Below are 22,278 nucleotides of genomic sequence, written 5' to 3'. Positions count from 1 at the left end.
GGCTAAATAGTTTAATTAAACGCCTTTCCAGACGATGCCAGACTCTTGGATATAGTATACTTGAAACTAACATCGTGTAAAAGGTCCTTACAGATTTTAAGATCCGGGGCATAATCTGTTGTTTTTAAAAGTATTAATCTCACCCCGCCTGCATTCGGCTGCATTTATCTTGTATAGAACTAGTGTTTATTAATTATACAATACATACTTATTGAATTTATACGGTAATTTTCAATTTTATTTACATTTAAAGTACTGCAGTACAGTGTAGTGCCATATTAACATTTGTATACATTTATTTATTTTGTAGAATTAATTATTACATATTAGATAATATCTGCCTCATTAATTTATATTAATGATTTGCTTTAATTTAACTTTTAAGATTATATTTTGTTTGCACGATAGCACTAACAATGTTCATAATAATAATAATCTTAACACTTACATACCAGGCGCGGATCCACCCATATGGGCAAGGTGGGCATGCCCATCACCTAAAATGACTTGTCATATGAGAACATGGAAATTTAATATTATAATTAACTTATTTTATCACTTTGGAGATATGGCTGTTTTATATGCTGGTAGTGATGATTTCGGGTTAGGCTAAATATTTTTTTTTCCACCTGAAAAAGACTGAATCGTTGCAAAAGAATTCCAAAACCGTAAAATGTTCTGTCATGCTATACAACGAGGCTATTTTGATCTCGATAAGCCAAATAGTTTTTATGATACCAATAGATATTTAAAAGAACATTTATTTTTTATAGATATTTTTCATAACGGCCAGAATATCTGATTTTTAGATTTCTTCAATCTTGACCCCTAAGTTAAGTAAAGAAAAAGTTACTTAAATAATCACTCTGCTAAATATCTAACAAAATGATACGACTTATGTCTATCCAGGGTGTTACAAAAAAGGTATAAGTACTAAGGCGAAATCTCTACGTGTGCAGCATGCTATATTTAAGCCCTAAAATGAAATCAGGATATCAAAATTCGCGAAAAAATAATTATTTTCATATCAGTTTCATACAAATTTTGTTGGTCACGTGACTTTAACACATGGAGAATGTTTTTTTTGCAGCAACATCATGTAGGTATAACTCTTTATAGTTCATGGGATTTAACTGTTATGGGATCCTTCAAATATAATTAATGTAATTCCTGTAGCGAAAACGTTGCCCGTATTAAGTTGTGTTTGGTAACATTTTTGGCTTGGTACATTTTTAATCCCAAAATAAAGGTAATCTAAATCTAATATCTAAGTAGGTATATCTTAGTTAAACATATTTTAATTTTTTGAACAGCAGGATTCATAAACTATGAGAACACGAATAAACCCAGAAAGAAATCTATCATCTTCAAAGAATTACTAATTCTTATGAGAGCTTTTCTACTATGGCTAATTTAGGTAAAAAAAAATATATTAAAAAAGCAGGTTTTTTAGACATAATTACATAGCGCGGTCATAAAAAATGGAATTATAATGATGTTGGATAAATATATTTAATAAAATAAATATTATATAGGTTTTTGCTCACGTGATGGTTCAAGGTCCAAAGCTCGGCGTGGAGGGCCCTCCCGATGCTTGAGTAATCCGTTTTAATCTTGAGGTTCTCACACACAAAATCACATGTCCACTTATAATCGTATACACAAATATAATGCCTAATAGCAGCTGGTAATATTTAACCGAAAATACAAATATTGCGAATATCGAGACCGCGCCGAAATACAAGAGCAGATAACCCGACGAGAGGCTGCCAACGACTGAGTAGACTGTCAAAAATAAAAGAACCTACCCTCATACAAATATAAGAACCTACCCACATACAATTATTAAAGTGTTCGTCGGTACCGAACAAATGAACTTGTCTTAAATTAGTACCTAACTAAAAACCGCTTGCATCAAAAAGTGCATAAATGGTTTTCTCCTGGGAATTTCGCAATAAAATCTAGCCTGAGTGTCAATTCTCTACATCCGTTTTCTCGTGAAAGATAACGGATGTAGTAAAACAAACAAACTTATAAACTTGAGCCATCCTAATATACTCACAAGCACAAAAAAAGTTCCACTTACGAAATGTCGACACTGAATGACCCATTTTTTCAAATACTTTAAAATTTGATTAAATAAGTAAATTAATTAAATAAGTAATAAGTAAATTTAAAATTTGATTAAAATATTCACAATTTTAGTCAATCATGCGCTGATAAATAACTTCGATATTGTAGACGCCGCGCCGCGCCGTCATTAAGTATTTGGGTCAAAATTTATGAAATCAGAAACACTGTTTTGTCAAGAAAAGGCTGGGTATCATTAAAAAAACGATCGGCCTATCGAGATAATATAAGCCTAGTTTAAATGAGAATTTAGTCCCGTTATACGTTGTATACTAACCCCCTTATTCATAGAAAAGTTACAATACGTTTTAACTAATAAACTGTTTTGTCCCTCTCTGTCAAAGAACAAATTGTTCTTTGTTGGAGAGGGACAAAACAGTTTATTAGTTAAAACGTTTTGTAACTTCTCTATGAATAAGGGGGTTAGTATCTTTTACCGTAACACAAACATTTGTCGATCAATTTTTTAGGGTTCCGTAGCCAAAATGGCAAAAACGGAACCCTTATAGTTTCGTCATGTCCGTCTGTCCGTCTGTCCGTCTGTCCGTCTGTCACAGCCGATTTACTCGGAAACTATAAGTACTACAGTGATGAAATTTGATGGGAATATGTGTTGTATGAACCGCTACAAAAATATGACACTAAATAGTAAAAAAAAGAATTGGGGGTGGGGCCCCCCATACATGTAACTGAGGGATGAAATTTTTTTTTTCGATGTACATACCCGTGTGGGGTATCAATGGAAAGGTCTTTTAAAATGATATAAAGTTTTCTAAAAAACATTTTTCTTAAAGTGAACGGTTTTTGAGATATCAGCTCTCAAAGTCGTAAAAAGTATGTCCCCCCCCCTCTATTTTTATAACTACGGGGTATAAAATTCTAAAAAAAATAGAGGTGATGCATGCTAATTAACTCTTTCAACGATTTTTGGTTTGATCAAAGTATCTCTTATAGTTTTTGAGATAGGTTGATTTAACTGTAATTTTGGTTAAGTTATTGTGCTTACTACGGAACCCTTTGTGCGCGAGCCCGACTCGCACTTGGCCGGTTTTTTATAACTGAAAATTTCACAGTTTTTAATCATTTTTAATTATATTATTCAAAAATGTTTGATCCAATAGTTTGAGATGCAAAAAATGCATTTAAGTATAATATCATCACTACCAAAATACAAAAAAACAGCTATCAGTCAGCACATTAATCAAGGCGAGGCAAAACCACTTTTTTAGACTTGCCCATCACCTATTTTGAGGTCTGGATCCGCGCCTGTTACATACTCATTCAATTACCTAAATCGTTAACACAAACTGCTTTTTGCTAACATTTTTTATTATTATTTCGTCTTAGGAAAGTATGTTAAATAAAATCCAAACTTTTTAGGCTACACACTTCACCGAATGTAAACTATTTACAAATACTTTGTAACATTCAAAGAAATTTCGGAAAAAAAGGTATTTGTCATATTGATGAATAGGTAAAGTACGGCTGGAACGAAGGTACTATTGTCACGAAATACCTGTAAACTTTTAGCTGAAAATCCTATACTTAGTGAAAATTATTGGATCTGTAACGATGGTTTTTCTGTCGTAGTAGATAATGATTTCATCTAGCAATATCTCTCATTTTGTTAATAACTCGCGATGATATTTTTACAAATTTACCTTCTTTTCTTCATGTTTACTTAATAACGGTACCTAAATCTAGTTTATTATCTATGATTCAAAGAGGGCTGTAAAATTTTGTAGCGATGACATTTTTTTCATGTTTAAAATTTTACTGAAAAGTTCGCTTAAAACCCTGAGCACCACTCTTGAATTTGAATGTTAACCTTGGTAATTCACCTCCAAATCCCGCAAGAGTTTTTCGATTTCTTATTGTTGAGTACTAACTTGGATCTTACAATAATATGTAACAGATAAATCGTGTATCTTACCAATCATCCAACATTGGCGTGTGCGGAAAACCGACAGATTCCTGATTTCGCGTCATAATAGACCATTCTCGCATTCTCGGTCAGCACTCACATCCATCACCCCCTATTAACTATGATCGTGTGATGGCGAGCAGTTGGCCAGCATGGGCCACTGGTGAACAAGGTCATTTACATATAAGCGGCGCAGGTGCCCTCAATTCGGTCAAGATACATGATTTCTACTGATTATACAATGTCCCCGATTAGTAAATATATGCATTTTCGTCCTCATTTGCTACACATCATCAATATCTCCGTCCGGGTATAGTCATCTGCACAGAACTAAGGGTTATTCATACTAGATTTGGTGCTTAGGCGTAAAATAGTATTTGCTATTTCCGAAGTAACTGATACAGCCATTTAAAGTTATTCAAATACCATTTATCAATTGTATTTTTACTGCACAAAGCTGCTTTGTATGTAACTAGTGTGAATCACATTTTTTCAAACATTATACTTGTATGTATTGACGTGGTTTTTATTAATGTATATTCAGTAAATATGGATGATGAATATGGTCGTTTTATTTACTATATTTTTACCTACACCCTGTATATAGAAAGCTGGCTGCCAGAGTCGATCGGCTAGAAAAGTTTAACCAAAGCGCTAACAAGATTGGTAAAAATATGCATAAAACAGATATCGTCGCGACGGCCCGCACCAAGACACTGGTAACCAGGCTTCCGTTACCAACATCGTCAAACAATCCCTGCAGCGTCGCTCGCCTGTCAAACATTTCGACTGTAGCAATTAACAATGTCGTAAGTGAAAAACCGCTACTTTTCAGTAGAGCCGTTTTAAGTTTTAAATATGACTAAAAAAGTTCTAAAATTTACATTACTCTATCTATCTTAACCAAATTCGGCATGGTGACTTAGTTTTAAATGTGCTACAAGGTAGTAAGATAAAAAGTTAGTATTTTTGATAGGAAAGGTGAAAAAAGGCACATGTGACATTATTAACCGTCAAATCCCAGATTAACTTTGTCGGAAGAGTTAGATCCAACAATGTTAACTGGACTTGGTATTATAAATTTTGTTGGTAGTGGGAGATTCAACAATGTTCACTGAACTTAGTACTCAAAATTTTGTCGGAAATGGGAAATCCTGCTATTTTAAGTGGAATTTATATTCTTTACGATGTCGGATTTATGCTTTCCTGAATAATTTTTTCCATGAAAATTGTAGTTTTCCATTATTTCGTTTCTATTTTCTAAGATAAATTTTAGTTATCAATTATAATAATGCAACGATAATCTGCTTATAGTTCTAGACACAAAACTGAATGTCGCAGTTTCTTAAGGCATGCTAAGAACGGGAAATTCGGGAAACTTCGTCACATATTCTCCTCGGCCATTCTTCAGAGCCTGAAGACAAAATTCTTCAGCCAGTGAGTCCTGCCAGTGAGGACGTATGTTGCAGAGACCTGGACACTGACGGTAGGACTGGTCCACCGATTTCAAATCGCTCAGCGTGCTATGGAGAGAGCTATGCTTGAGGTTTCTTTGATAGATCGTATCAGAAATTAGGTTATCCGTCAGAGGACTACGGTTACCGACATAGCTGTCAAAATATGCAAGCTGAAGTGGCAGTGGGCTGGTCATATCTGCCGAAGAATCGACAACAGTTGGGGTAGACGAGTTCTCGAGTGGAGACCACGAACACACAGACGCAGGGTGGGGCGCCCTCCTGCCCGCTGGACCGTAGGCGGGTAGCCGGTTGGAGGAGGAAGTCCGTGAACCGAGTGTTGTGGCGCTCATTGGGAGAGGCTGCAACTGAGATTTACCAACTCCTCAATGAGTGCTGGTGTTGCGGTACAGTGCCAGGTAACTGGAACGGAGCGGTCATAGTTCCTTTGCATAAAGACAAAGGCTCTCTCCAGGTCCGCAACATTCACCGTGGCATCAGCCTCTTAAGTATCGTTGATTCTGTATGCAAAAATATTGATTGAAAGGGTATATAGGGAGACAGAGAATAAAAAATCTTGGATGTGTTGGCATGGTATTTGAAGAAAGGGAATGGGATTTGTGGATTACGATCTTATCACTACGTATAATGTCACAGATAGGTCCTGGTTTAACAGAGTTCTGTGCCTTCTTAGATTTAGGAAATGCTTTTATAGTAAGGAGGAATGATTTGTGGGACACAATGTCCGTTTATGGAGTGGACAGCCAATTGACGCGACCACTGGGATCCCTTTAGGGACTTTGGCTTGCGTTAGGATAAATAGAGCCTATACTGACTGGTTTAGCATCCACAGGGGTGTTAAGCCCTGCTTAATGGGTGCTTCGCCTTGGGTGTTTCATTTATTTAAAGAAAGTTATGTTAGGGATGTAAAAGATGATAAAAAGGATTGCGAATAAAAGTTACTTTTTTAAGTGCATGCTGCGAATAAAAGTTACTTCTTAAGTGCATGCTGTACGCTGACAATTAAGTCTTACTATCATCGTCGGTAGAACAGCTGCAAAAATAAGTAACTTTCCGGTATGATGTTTAAAAATGAAGGGAATGAAAGGCGAAAGTAATGATGTTTGAAAGAGATGAAACGGTGACTGAGTGTAAGATCACGATAGAGAATTAAAGATTACAGCAAGAGAATGAGTTTGTATTGTTTGGGTATCCTGTTAACGAGAGATGTAAGGGTTATTGAAAGTGAAAGTGGGAAATCAGATAAATTTATTGGAGCCTGGAACTCTGTAATGAGGAGTCAGAAAGTGTCTCAAAAAGCTCGTTTGGATGTTCATGAGAGTGTTGTTCCCTACGCTGATGTCATTTATTATTGTTATCACTAAAGATCTAGCATACTCGTATTCTTGCAGCTGTACAGTAAGAGGCCGAGAAACCTGCAGGTTACAGTGCACGTGACTGCACTAGTTCATCTTCAAATCCAATAGGAATTTTACTGACGGTTGTTATCCAAAAAACAACTAATAAATAATAAAATATCGGTACCTATAAACATACAGAATGTAAAAGCAATGCTCCTGAAATCATGAACCACGTGCTCCTTCAGTCCAACTAAAATATATAAATACCTACGCAAATTATCATTTTTTTCAGTTTACCATACAGAATTACCTACTCTGGAATATTACGAGTATGTATGGGATTTCTAAAGATGTGAGTGTTAAATTAAAGTAAACTATTTTTGTAGATACCAGAGCTTTTAACTGTTTTTGAAAAATCTGCCCTTAATAAATTTACAGTAAGAGGCCTTCCTTACTACGCCATGGTCACATCAGCAACTACGTATCCAAGCAGTAGGTATATTGAAATGTATGGTATTAGCGACGATGCCACACCGTCGTCGCCAAGTGAGTTAGGCACCATAAATTTCAATACTTACAGCTTGGACACGTTGCTGGTAACGCGGTCAATGAGGTTCTAGTGAGGCTGGGCTCTAACTTTTATAGAGAGCCGGTCGAGATTTTACAACGTTTACAGAAAATAATGGTACATTGTACCACATCCAACTCAATAGTTTAACATTATGTACAAATAACAAGGTCGGTTCTTCCATATCCGACAGTCACAAGGGAAAGAAGAACAAATAATAAAGTCGGTAATACCATATACAACAGTAGTACTTGAAACGCAAGCAAGTAACAATGTGGGATGTGGTACATCCGACTCAAAATTAAAATAATGCGCAGTTAATACTGTTGGATGTGCCGTTTGCTACAATGTTACCTGTTCAGTACTGTTTATACAACTTCCATACGAAAATTTAATAAAATATTAATTGTTAAAAAAAATTACATTGTATTGGGCAAGCATGTTAATGTGTGATGCTATAAACATACATATTTGTTTAATTGTATCCGTTTTAATGGAACATGTTTGTACACAAATCTTCAAATTCTGTCATACATTGTCTTGAGATCTTTACCCGTTCCTTGATACACTAAGTCTACCATTATTTAGAGCAAGACATATTATAGTTTCATTATTTTTATAAATTAATTGATCTTAAAGACCACATAATAAAATTGTATAACGAAACTTGGGCTCCTCCCGCTAACATGGCGGGAAGTGGTAGATACGACCGGCCGCCCCGCTCGCCCGCCCCGGGAACAGTGTCGCAACATACTTACCGACAGTGTTAAGCGGTCGCCATGAACAGATCCGACTTTTTTCCACAAGAAAAATCGGGAAATATTCATAATTAAGAGCTGAAACTTTCCTAACACCTTCCTTATTGATATTATGACCTTCTAGTGCAATCAACTGAAAAATGGCCAAAAGTCAGTTACGACATTGTTAATTGCTACAGTCGATTTGTTAGATCCATACAAGTGACGTCAGATTTAACAAGTGAAGTGAGTGACGCTGCTAAGCTCCAATTTCTCCATAGTCGGTTAAATCGTAACCAGGGAAAGGTTCAAAAAAGGTCATCTCCATATTACATTCTTGACAGATGTGTCAAAATTCAAGCAATAATCCCTGGTTATAATCTAACCCACTATGGAGAAATTGGCACTAAGGATTGTTAATTACTAATGTTCGGAGATGTCCCCATCTATGTTATGGCATAAATCAGTAAAACGCAGGTATAAGTACTTCATCTTATTGGAGCAGCGAGTCAGTTAACTATGTTCATCTTATTGTGCCGGTGACTTTGTGCCAGATCGGAGTATGTCACTGTCACCGTGCGTGGTGTAAGGATTGTTCAGTCAGTCGCTGGGTGCGCCAGATATAGGTAGGTATAAGTATGTATAAGGAACATATGAAACGTATCTCTTTTCTTGTACCCTACTTGTATATTTCACATTATAGCGGCCAAAAAGATAATTCTGAGCATCATCTTCATCACAACCCTTCACGACCAACTGCTCGGGCATGGGACTCCTTCCAAAACAGTGTGGTCGTTGACCCGGAACAGAGGGTAAGTAGCTACCTATTTTTTTACAAGGTAGGAGTAAATAAGAAATAAATGAGTATTTTAAAGTTATAATTTCCAGAAACGTTTATTGGATTTTACAAAGGAATGTTTACGAAACAATATCTTCACATGAGATATCTTATCAATATGTTAGCATTATTTATACAAAAATAATTTTAAAAACCATCCTAACAAAATAATAAAGAAAAGTCATCATTACTGTTGTCAATTTAAATCGATAAGTCATTGAAAATTATAAAAAACCAACCTAATTAAAGGGGTGTGTGCGACCGTACCTACCAAGGTATACAAAGAAAATATTAAACAATTATGAGAATTTCTATGGTGAAATTATACATAAATACAAAGCATAGTTAGTTACAAAAATATTATTTTAGGCTGTCTCTACCTACTTAACGATTACAGACGGACAAACGTTACTCGGTACTTGTATCTTGTATGACAATAGACATGGCTTTTATGTAGATCGCAGTTTTTTTTTTCTAAATAAGCATGAGAGACATAACATCCAACGGAGGCAGTATATAAAATATCACCATTAATATACCTACTAGCTACCATGTGTATCTAAGGCATACCTATGTCAAAATCATGCTATAAAAAATATACTTATTTCTTACGCTTATTTATTAGGTACTGACATAATAATTAGAGGTAACCATATTTTTATATAAAAATTAAGATAAGAAACTTTTACATTTTAATAAATATTTCTCACTAGTGTCACTTATTTTATGTCTTCACAATATTATGTAAGTATAAATTCAGATCATCGCAACAGTTCAAAAACACTGGTTAACTATCTACAACCACCAAAATTGTAAAAAAACGAAAAGCGGTAGATAATGGTAGGTAATTAGGTATCTTATTAATTACTTTACGTAGGTAACTATATGGATACATAGACAATTATAATAAACAGAATACAATAAATATAGGTCATAAAAGGGTTATAGTTAATTATAAGGTTGTACACAATATGACAATCGACATCATAACGATAACATTTAATTCTCAAGGTACCGAATTATTTAATAAAATGTAGTTAACTACTGATCACATATTTTATCAGAGTCCTTATTTATTATATTATATGTGTAGGTACATAGGTCAGCCACCATCAATATGGGTATCCAGAGTTCTCGATTCAATATTGCTTTGTATAATATGTATTTTATAAAATTTACAAATGGTAAAGTGATATGTGTTTCGTGCATGCGTGTAAGGTAAGCGTATTAGGTATTTGTAGGTATGTTACGGTTACGGTTAATATTAGTATACTAGTGTGGGTTGCACCATTTAACTTTAACTATTACAGACGTCAAATCTCGGTACTTATATATTTATAAATGGGTTGAAGGAAAGTTTGACGTATGCACCTTCACACTATTTTGGTAATCTAACATTATTAATTAAACAACCCAAATAAGGCAAATATAGTGCGACATTATAGTTCAGTTTGTAAATAGCTACGCTTCCTTTGATCAACAATAAAATAACAAGATAGAGTGTCGGTTGGTGCCAAAGAAATGGTTGCTATCCCGAGAGGCATAAGCTGGGCTTTAGGTGTCCTAGAGGACCTAGACTAAGCTAACTAAAAGGTACTTATTCATGCGCAGAGTAGGTATTTAGCTTTCTTTTTAGCTTTGTGTTTTATTGTGATACTCTTTCTTGTTGGTTTATTGCTTATGATAGGACGCTCCAGTATACATATTTTAAAGTGCAATTTACTTAAACACAAGCCCTAACTGGTTTATAGCGCCTAAACTTAATTGACCAACTATCTTGTTCTAAAGGAGTGATCCGGCTGCTTATTCTAGCCCTGCATGTACCTGAAAGACAAAATAAGACATGTTTTATTTGAAATAATTAGGTAAGTAGAACAGGATATACACCTAATATGTATAATATAATATTTTCATTATCAGTGTCACAAAAGAAGCCACCAAATACCCAAATGAAGCTAAATAATTATAAAAATAATTTTCTTAAAATTATCATACTTTTGGTTTATAATTTCACTGCCATCAACTTAAATCTGACAGTATGATTGTATTATCAGCGATGTTGTTCTAGGATTATCACATGATTATCAACGATTAGATCCTGATTTATGTAATAGGAATTTAAGTACATAAATTTAACGTTAATTATAACACGTGCTCTTACGTTGCAGGAAAACATCGTGAGGAAAGCAGCATCTAGAAATCTAGATAGATCATCAGATCATAGAGAGCATCAAAAGATTAGGAAGGCAGTAAAAGGGGATAAGCATAAAGGTTTCATTCGAGAATGCTAGGTACCTACACTCTAACTGCTCTTCAAGTCACCCTAAGTTTTATACATGGAAGTAGAAAAAAAGGCGGATGGAATCTCGCTTACTAAAACACTGAAGCACCACAATGGCGGCGACATGAGAGTGTGTGGGTGCGACGTGAATGGCGCGCAGCACCAAAATGACTTACTTTGAGTGTGAATGCGTGTGTGTCGGGCTCGTCGTATCAATGAAATTGACTTACTTTGGGTGCTTCAGTTTTTAGTAAGCGTATATTTTTAGTAATATTATCTACTTCCATGGTTTTATACAGGGTGTTGCTATGTTGTTATGCTATGTTGTTGTTGGTACCCAGTTTTCGAGTAAAACTTTGGACGTTAATTACTCAAAAACGGTAACGTATTTTGAGATTCTGACTTCTTTCCCGGGCTTAGATATAACATGCTGCACATGCTGGTTTCGGCTTCATATACCCTTTTTGCAACACCCTGTATTGTAATTTTATTGCGGTTATCAATTATGAGTAACGTATGTCCGAAAAAAAACCCTCGGGTGACTGATTGGAATAGATAACTATATTTTTGGTATTTTCTGCCACTTTACCACCACCAACACAAGCAATTCACACTCCGGAAGCAAACTTAGTATTATTCAAACATTAAAATTTGTAAGAACGAACTTACAAAGAAAAGTTGAACTAAGAGAACTTGCTAAAGCTAATGTGCGATGGTGGTAGGGTAGCTTGAGGCTTGCATATCGATGGGAAGACGCTGACTTTTGGATAACCTGTTTACTTAATAATGCTAAAATAAATTAAGGCAACTAAAGACCCCATATTAGTGTGTCCATCAATCCATAAACCGTAATCAAGCGTACGTTCTAATTCTAAGCGTACAAAAGTAGTTAAAACTCAACCCAAATGTTGCTAAATAACATTTAATACAACAGCTAACAACAATGCTGTCTAAAAACACAAAAAAATACATATTTTTGTAGGCGCATACTTACTACAAATATTTAATACACTCACAAGCAATTAAAAAAATCCACACCAAATACCCCGTATTTTTACAACATTTAATTTAAAATTGATAATAACCTTTATGTTTTTAAGTTTATTGTTTCTTATTTTATGCAATTTTGTGCTGTTGTCAGTGGAAATTTTTCATTTCTCGTGAGTGAATGTCATTACATCAAACATAAATCGAACACCGTAGCAAAGCAATATTAGTCATGCGATAAAAATTGTAATATTTGCTGATTAAAGCCAAAAGTCATACTGTATGTTTACGGAATAAGTACCTAAATAATGTGTACCTACCTACTTTATTTATATAAATATATATTTTATAATAAGATTTCTTAGATTAATTGCATATAAGGGTTTAAAAATTCAATTCTAATATGCTCCTAGCCGAATTTTGACCACGACGCAGAATATTCACCTATCTATACAATCCACTCTCGTAAAGAGACACATTGACCGACACGATTGGAGAGCTAAGCGCAGGATCGACCACTTTACATACGCATCCGACAGCATAGATCATTATTATTCGTAAAAATATATAAAAAAGACATTTAACGATTCTTAATTTCTTGTTAACGCTCATGTTCATTTATACCCGGCATACTTACTAACCTCAAGTTATTATTAAGTAGATAATTACCTAACAGTAACAGTTACGATCTCCCATACATTTTTTTGACTAACCCATATCAATGGTAATAAAACGAAACATAAAAATATAGCAAGCGTAAAATTAAGTAGCTAAATACCTAACACTTGCTACGATAACGATTCGAGAAAGCAATAAATAATATTTATTGATTTAGATAAAAAGAAATTGATTTGTGTGAAATCCAGGCCTGCACCTTGCATGCACAGATTATGTAAATAAATAAATATGTGGGGACATCTCATACACGGCCATCCGACCACAAACTAGGCAGAACCTGTGATATGGGTGTCGGACAGCTGATATATCTCTACACAAATACATATTAATATTGAATATAGATAAACGACCACCAGACACAAGGCATAACTGGCTACTCCTGAGCTGGCCTATCAGCACTTTAAGGTATGACGTTGACTTTTGGGACAACCTGTATATACTAATATGCGAGCCCGTCGACGCTTACTGAAGAAGTCGAGGCGGAGTCGCGGCGCGGGCGAGGTTCAGGCGAGGGGAGAACTTGACATTGTAAATGAGACATAATTCCTGCGCCTTAAAGCCTAAAGCCTATGCGATACATAAACATTATGAATATAATGTATAAATAAATACATGCACTAGGTAAATAGATAGATAACACGAACTTAACAGCAACAACAACAGTAAATCCTATTGACCTAATAAGCTAATAAGTTGTATCTATGTGTACTTTAGTAATTAAATTTTGGATCTTACAGGATAATGTAAATATGGTGTTTGTTTATATAGATAAATAGTTGGGTATTCTCACTGATTCGGTACCTAACTCCGATCAGTAAAAAGAGCTTTCTAATAACCAGTTATTGGATACGCGTTGTTTCTAACCGCCTTAAGTTTAATAAGGTTTTTCGGCGCACCGGCAACAGCGGCGTTTCGCGAAATATTTTCCCCGTTTAAAATTCACCTATAAATATAAATTTTAATCCAATATATCGCTAAAGATGTTATTTAAATACGAATTAAATGTATAAAATCATTCAGGCATTACACAAAATTGCACCATCCACCATACTAAACTAAAATTAATAAAATTTAAAAAGAAAAACGAACCTCATCCTACTCATAATCCGGCAGTTAACCAGTAGCGAAGGACTGCGCTGTCATGACAGAAAAGAAAAAATAATCACAAATTAGTTTCTACACAATCATTCATCACTACAACATATAAAAATATTAAATACTTAACAGTGATAATAATTATAACAAAACAAGTAACAATAAAATCTCTATTTAAAATAATTAATAGCACTTCTATATATATTTTTTAATTTACTTAACTAGCGAACATTATATGAATACATACAATATTGTAAATTACGTATGAATCAATAAGCGGACTTATTATACGTAGCTGTACCACTGGTTTCTGTATAAAAAATTTAAACGCATGCAGTGAGGCACTTCAGAAATAGTATTAGTAAAGTAAACTTGTACTGTATGTATTTATAAGTAGGTATGATATGTTTTTTCAAGGTGTTCTAGGTTTTTAATTGTTGTAGTATTTTGTATATTGGTTGTGTTACTATTGCATAGCCTAGCTAAGGACGTATCGTATTATTAATTTTAATTTGTGTATTAATCGAATCAATTGACAATACCCTGTGTGCACATGTAGGTACTTGTATAACAATACTATGTGCACATGTAGGTACTTGTATAACCAACGCTAAAGGAGTTAGAGAAATCAGAGTGAGCAATCTGAAAGAATATGTTAATAAACGAATGACTTGAATCGTTTACGTAAAAACTTAAGTATATCTTATTTGAACAACAACATATGTTCATGTTTATGTAACTGTTCATATATTATACGTAATCATAAACAATATGAAATTAATTAATGAGTACTATAGAGTCGTTGTTATGCATTTATCTTGACGTACTTACAAGTGTAATTTATGCTACAATATTCTTACCCCCTTATTCATAGAAAAGTTACAATACGTTTTAACTAATAAACTGTTTTGTCCCTCTCTGTCAAAGAACAAATAGTTCTTTGTCGGAGAGGGACAAAACAGTTTATTAGTTAAAACGTTTTGTAACTTCTCTATGAATAAGGGGGTTAATGTATAAAAAAACGGTAACATATTCCGATTTGTTACTCTAGAAAATGAACCATTAGGTTAGGTGGAGTCTGGGAAAAGTATGTGTATTTCCCTAAATAATTTAACCTATGGTAAGGTCTTGGACATATCCCAGAATGCACTTTCGGTGAATTTTCTATAGTAACTGATCAAAATGTTCGAAAAAAATGCTTGTCAGTCAGAGGTAGACCTTTTGAAACAGTACCTATTCAATAGTCAGAACCTGCCCCCAAGAGGGCCCACTAACCGATATATGAAATAAAATAAAGTGAGTGCAGTTCACATGCTTGAAAAGTTAATAAATAATGTTGGGTAAATAATTTTGGTTATTAAAACGTTATTTAGGTTTATCATGCTCGCATTTTTACTTTAAAGCTCAGATACTTAATAAAGATACCTAATATTATTTAGTAAAACGTATAAAACATGCATTGATTAATTTTCTAATGTCTAATCACCTCTACTCTACTGAAATAAATGCAAACAATTAAATTTAGTACTAATAAAGCATGATTAACAATTTGTATAATTAACTTGAAGATAAGCTCTATAGTAAAAATATCTACCACATAAAAACAAACTTAACATGATCATTATTCCACCCTTATTTTAGTTTCAGGAAGAAAGTTAGAGTCTGAATAATTCAAAACGTTACTTTTGTGCTGTAAAAAATGTGCAATATTTTGCTAGTAGGTAATATTACATACCAGGTGGTAGGTATATGTGGCATCACTGTGTATTTGCCTGTATCAGCCTGTATAATAATAGTAAGGATGTCTTATGTCATGAACATAGGAGGAGCATGTTTTCAAACACTAGAGAGAGTAGGTATATTCATGACTTGCATTACTGAGAGTACAATAATGATAACCTTGTAAGAAAATCATACAATAACAGCATACAGATCAGTTATTATTACTTATTTCGCAAAGTACTACCAGTTTACTTAAAAATATAAGTAAGCACCAGTTATGAATCAAAAGAAACTGTTTGAGTAGGTCTTTATGGATTTTTTATCCTCATGGAGACCAATACAAATGATAAATGAATGCTCATGTCAGCTTTGACCTTTTCTCTGATGCGAAAAGAAACACTACACTACAAGTACAATCTACTTTAAAAAAAAGTGAAACTGTTGTTTTTGTAAAGATTTCAGGAAACTAAAACAAATGTGTAAAAAAATAAGTTATCATTATCAGTCATGCTATTTGTTAGTTCAAATGCATAATACGTATATTAAAAAATAAACAATGGAATGCTTTTCTCTTAAACTCCATGGGGAACCAACTGTAAGAGTAAGGTACTTAGCTAAAAAAACATTCTGTGTTAAAAGAAAGACTCTCCATTGCAAACTCTATTATTAAACTACCCCTATACTTAGAAGCCACCCTATACTTAATGGAAGAAGTGCATCACTATGACAATTATCTAGCATTGTTATTTTAGTCCCAGAGGCCCATAAAACTTCAACAGTTAAAATATGGTGTTATACTTTACCCCATCCATCATGCTTGTGTATTCTTTTTCTGTAAAACCCTTTAGTTAGAAACTTAACCACTAGTATTAATATAGCAAAAGATAATATGTACAGAAGGCTTAGCATCCCAATGTCTAGGTTTGAGAAGAGGCTGGGTCCACGTTGCGCTGCATTGCTGTGCTGGCTCTGGATATTGGCTGCTCCGTAGATCTGCTGTAGGTACTCGTAGACAGCAGAGAGGTTCCACTGACCCCTCGCCTGGCGACACTTCGGGCACTTTGTTGGACTGGGGAATTGAATCTTAGGGTGGTACGGGTCCTCAGTCAAATCTCCTGCTAGTCTTAAATTAACTTCATTGTGAGAAACCCACAACCATAACACTGCTTTGTCATTTTCTTTGACGTCAAATATCTGATTCTTGGCTGCCATTGTTTGGAAATGTTCAGAGCATTCAGTGCATCCAAAAAAGTTTTTTATGTAGCCATGCATAGCTCTCAGAACCTGAGGACCTTTGGTGCCGGGTTGCTGAGCTGCGTTGACAGTCAGTGTGTGGAACAATGTCCACAGACCACAGGAGTAGCCTCTGTACTTGGCTTGGCTTCCTCTGCATGCAACATATTCCAAGTTTGAAACATATACTGGGTAGTGTTTGCTTTCTAAAGTAGTGATTAAATCTGCCACATCATTGCCAGACCATACTTGATGCTTTGAAAGTATGTCATGCAACTCCACAAAGAATTCTCTACCATTCCCCCTGAAGGGAAATATCTCTATCATTATTGTTAAAAAGTTCAAGATTGCTTGCAGTGGCTCTCCAGTAAGTGTTTTGTATCTTGGGACTTCGGAATGTAAAATAGTTTGTATGGTCTTTTCTAAATCAGAATAGAACACAGTGTCTGCAGTACTTATGTTATTATCTGCATGTTCATCTGTGGGAGAGTCACCAGTGTCACCCTGCCTATCAGGGAAGACATAGTTTTCGGACTTCAGATAGTTGTTAATGGCTTTCAATAAATTTCTTCTTGTCACAACTTTAGGAGTTATTGGGATTACATCTACAGCATTTTTTAGAGCTACTAATGTGGGGAACTGTTTTGCCCCAGATTTTTGTGCTAACTCACTTATATCAAGTACTCTCTTAACTCTGATATGAAGGTAATCATTGGTGTCAAGAATCAGTTCAGGCCCCATTGTAGAGTTCTCATTCTCAAAAACCAGGAATGTATTAGTTACATCCTCCGATACATCTCTTAAAGCCATCTCATAGCTGCTATACGGCAAGATATTTAATGGTGGAACATTTCTCAGATTGCCAATACCTTGTTCTGAAATCAATTTATTCACAATGACTTCCTTGAGTTTGTCTGCAGTCTCAGCTTGCCTCATTGGCTCTCCAAGATTGCTATTTTCTTTAACATAATGGGGATGCATGTACCGTAACGATGGGTAGGCAGTAACTTCGAAATTACGGCAAGTTTCACCATTCTCAAATACTGAACAGTCTATCACAGCCAATTGAATCACATTCTTCCAAAAGCGTATATCTTGGGCGAGAGTTTTAAACTTTGGCGAAAATGCTCTGCAGTGACCACAGTAGCTGTTGTAAAACTGTACAAGTAAGGCATGATTCTGGCCGTAAACATGATTATCAAAATTCTGGTTGGTCAGTATAGTGACCTGGTCGGCCTTACTGTACAATCCTTGTTCATCCGGGTCACCGTTATCAATAGCAGCGCCGGCGACGAGCAGGATGGAAACTGCGAGACTCTGCGCGAATAATAGGAGGCAGGTCATTGTTATCACTTTTGTATCCAGGTAACAGATATAATTCAACACTACAACATCAAAAATAACACTTAGATTAACGCGGGAAGCCGATGTTTCACAACTTTAATAAACAGTTACAGTATCCGACATCTATACAAATTACAGTATTTGTCACGCCATTACTTTAAGATAAATATCCAAATATAAAACGATAGGCACTCGGCAGGCCACGACCGCCACAATCCACAGCCACACTAGCCACAGCCACACACTCACACTGACACTGACATGACATGACAGCTGTGGCTGTGACAGACTGACAGTTTCGCTATTGGTTTCGCTGGACTGACTTTGACATGACACAGAGCAAAACCAAAACGTCGAACAATAGTTCTACACTTGATACTGGCGGAATTAACTAACTGTGGTAGGTAGTCTAGTCACACAGTTGGTAGTGGTACCTACCATCGATGTAGTGCAGTGCCACATAACAAAAATATAGCATGCCTTTAAGGTACCTAGGTATATTTATATCAGCCAATTTCAGGTTTTGACTTTTAAGCTTCGATCATAGTCGACTAAACTACAAACTCCGTTCGTTCCTACATAGACGCCGCGCGCCGCGCCGTCGCCGTGACCACTCCAATGAGACGCGCATAGAATAACCTCGCTTTTGTAAAGTTGCTCGTTTTGTGTAGCTGCCAGTTCCACAACTGAGAACCACAAAAGTAAAGTAGGTACTTACTTCGGTAAATATTTATAGGCACCACTAGCCACACTACATAAATGTTCGCAATTTTTTTACTAATATTTATATGCCACAATTTATTTTACTAAGGGGAGTATAGGCACTGCACCGGGCTTTAAGAGAAGTATAATAGTTATATACAGGATAATTGGTGGCGACTGGCGGACCCGTTAAAGGAAGAGGGAGAAGAGAGAAGAAGAGGTAAATTCTAGTCGATTTTAATAAGAGATGTACTATCAGAAAGTGAACCATTTTTGTCTGTAAAGTAGGGTTTCGTTCCCGTGTTCCCGGGAATTCCCGTTCCCGGGAATTCCCGGGAAATATGTCATTCCCGAAACCGGGAAAAAAAATTATCATTCCCGGGAATTCCCGGGTATTATTTTTCATCGATTCTATGCTATATTTTCATCTTTATTTATCTGTTTCTCCTACCTAAAACCAAAAAAAATGTCGGCTTTTACATATGTGACCAAAGAGTATGTTAAAGCTAACGGTAGTGTGACGCCTGTCATATTTTTACCCGACTGCCGAAGGAGGAGGGTAATGTTTTTCGATTGTATGTATGCATGTATGTTTGTCTGTTTCTTTGTTCCCTCCTGTAGCCTAAACGGCTTGATAGATTTTGATGTATGAGGTATCATTAGGAGCGTATTGATGGCGCGATGACGTTACATTAAAATGTACATAGCGCCCTCTAGAGGACATAACGTGATGATCGAAAAAATAATATTTTTGCAACTATGCTGTGTGGGGTATCAAATGAATGGGCTTGCTTTGCACATTACAAAAATATGCATATAGTAGGTATTTAAATAACAACACCAAAATTATTGAAATAAAAAATGTTCATAAACTAAAACCCGACTACTGACGTAAAATTTCATAAAATAAATACAACTAAAAAGTTACAAATAAAAAAATATAATTATAAACAAACAAAAAACCCGACTGCACGCTAAAAAGGTGAAAACAAGTCCCAATGTTAATGGAAAGTATCGCAGGCGGAGACTCCGGGGACCAACTTGACCGCCACACAAGGCCGTTTTCTAAGTAACATTCAGCTAAATGGTAAAACCTCTGGTGGTCCCCGCCCACGATACTTTCCATTAACATTGGGACTTGTTTTCACCTTTTTAGCGTGCAGTCGGGATTTTGTTTGTTTATAATTATATTTTTTTTATGTCCCGGTTTTGTGTCCGCGTTTATTTTTATAAAATTACTAACGCAGAGAAAATACTAAAATAAGAAGTAGGTTGAGCGATAAATTGCTGAATGAATTATTTTTTCTAAAACATTGCCTCAAGTGTAATTAATTTTGAATAATATTATTTTCAAACTGTTAATCATAATACTTTTGGTTTTATTTACAATTAAGAAAAACAAATGATTTTGCATGTAAAACAAATCATTATAATTTTGGTTGTTAATTTATCTGACTGTTGCTTTTTTCTACCTATACGAGTAATAAAAGTAAGAGTTATAAAAGTATATTTGATTTAATTGTTAGTGTTTTAATATCCGAAAATAGCAAAAACTACCATATAAAAAAAAATCCCGTTTCCCGGGAATTCCCGGGAAATCTTGAAAAAAATTCCCGTTTCCCGGGAACAGAAAAGGGTCGGGAAAAACGAAACCCTACTGTAAATGTAAAGTAACAGTTTTATTTTTTGAAGCCTATGGCTTAAGATAACATTATACCTAACTAACTAACGAATAAAAAAGTGGTAAAAAGGTTTACCTACTTTAAAAAAAAACATTTTTTTATAAAATTCTAAATAAGTTATTAATATCTCAGAAATGGTTTAGTGTCGGATAGTACCTAACTATACTATACATCCCTAATTAAAATCGACTAGAATTGATCTCTTCTATCTCCCCGTAACATGCCCCTGAATAGTTAGGTATGCTAAGTCTTACGATCCTGAGAATCCTGAGAACAGGCAGACAGAGTGAGAGCATTATATGCGATTTTGATAACACTTTTTAAAAACTGCTGTTATGTTCATGTGATGAGCCGATGAGATAAAAATAAAAAACCGACTTCAAAAATTACTAAAAAGTAAGAAATAATAATAATAGCAGGAACTGTTCTTTTTTATGTTGGTGCGGTGACAAAGGAATCTGAAGAAATATGGCACCAACTCCAAAATAGAACAGTTCCTGCTATTATTATTATTTTTTACTTTTTAGTAATTTTTGAAGTCGGTTTTTAAATTATTATTTTATTTTATTGTTTTTAGTTTATTTGCAATTATAAATTGTCACTCAAAAGTAAGATGCAAATGATACCATACGAATCATTCAAGCACGAGGTAGTTGCTATACACCGTTGAGGAGTTCCCTTGACTGCCTTCCGTTTCCATCATCAGATCAGGTCAAGGTCACCATCATATTTTTTAATTATAAGAACTATATTTACGTTCTAAATTTCATTAGAATCGGTTAATAGGTGCCCAAAATGGAAATTCATACCCTGTTTTTACCCCTTTACCCACCCTTGAGGGTGAAACAAAATTCTGAAAAAAAAATGGGACCACCTGGGAGCTCAACCCAATACATCAAAAAAAGAATTTTCAAAATCGGTTCATAAACATCGGAGGGGTTCCGCTCATCTGGCATAATCTTTATTGACCAAAACTCATTTCGCATAACTCGTATGGTCTAAACTTTTTTGGCCGAACCATCACTTTGCCAAGACTTATGTGGCATAAGGCTCGTTTCGTCTAAAACTCTTTAGGCACAATCTTTAAACACCTAAGTTTCGTTTGCTCAAATTTATGTTCGTCTATACCTATGTATAATCTTGTTTATCCTAATGTTATCTTAATAAATAATATATTAAGTATGTAGTAAATGTATAAATTGTGGTATTTTTCTCCTACATCCCGAAAATCACGATGTTGTATGATCAAAAAATCGAAAGTTAACGACCAATATAATTATTACAAACCCCATGAGATTGAAACCTAAAAATAGGTGCGACGACGAGCAAAGCGAGGAGGAGCGTGTTAGGTGCACATGTTCATCAAAACCAAAGCGGAGCGCAGCGAAGCGGAGCGGAGCGTTTTCCAAACAGCGGAAACAATACAAGGCACCAGTTTGCGCTATGTAGGGATACGCTCCATCAAAGTTAAAGCCAAACGATTATTATAATTTATATAAACCTATGTCATAGCATTATTAGACTAATCAAGATTTGGCCATA

The 22,278-nt window shown here is 35.0% G+C and overlaps 1 protein-coding gene across 2 annotated transcripts; it reads right to left on the bottom strand.

Annotated features, from left to right (window-relative positions):
- Nucleotides 1-10,658: 10,658 nt before the first annotated feature.
- Nucleotides 10,659-18,585, bottom strand: LOC105388135 (sulfhydryl oxidase 2). 2 transcript variants are annotated; one of them, XM_011558987.3, is made up of 3 exons: nucleotides 16,671-18,585; nucleotides 14,048-14,094; nucleotides 10,659-10,836 (listed from the first exon to the last, which is right to left on the bottom strand). In XM_011558987.3, the coding sequence occupies exons 1-2, from the start codon at nucleotides 18,350-18,352 to the stop codon at nucleotides 14,058-14,060; spliced, it is 1,719 nt and encodes a 572-aa protein (XP_011557289.3). In that variant the 5' UTR covers nucleotides 18,353-18,585; the 3' UTR covers nucleotides 10,659-10,836; nucleotides 14,048-14,057. The 2 variants fall into 2 exon arrangements, with proteins under 2 accessions (XP_011557289.3, XP_011557290.3); XM_011558988.3 differs by lacking the exon at nucleotides 14,048-14,094.
- Nucleotides 18,586-22,278: the final 3,693 nt, after the last annotated feature.

Source organism: Plutella xylostella, chromosome Z (genome assembly GCF_932276165.1).
Source record: "Plutella xylostella chromosome Z, ilPluXylo3.1, whole genome shotgun sequence".
NCBI lineage: Eukaryota > Metazoa > Arthropoda > Insecta > Lepidoptera > Plutellidae > Plutella > Plutella xylostella.
Note: the sequence above shows the minus strand (reverse complement) of the source record. Positions and strands in the feature narration are given on the sequence as shown.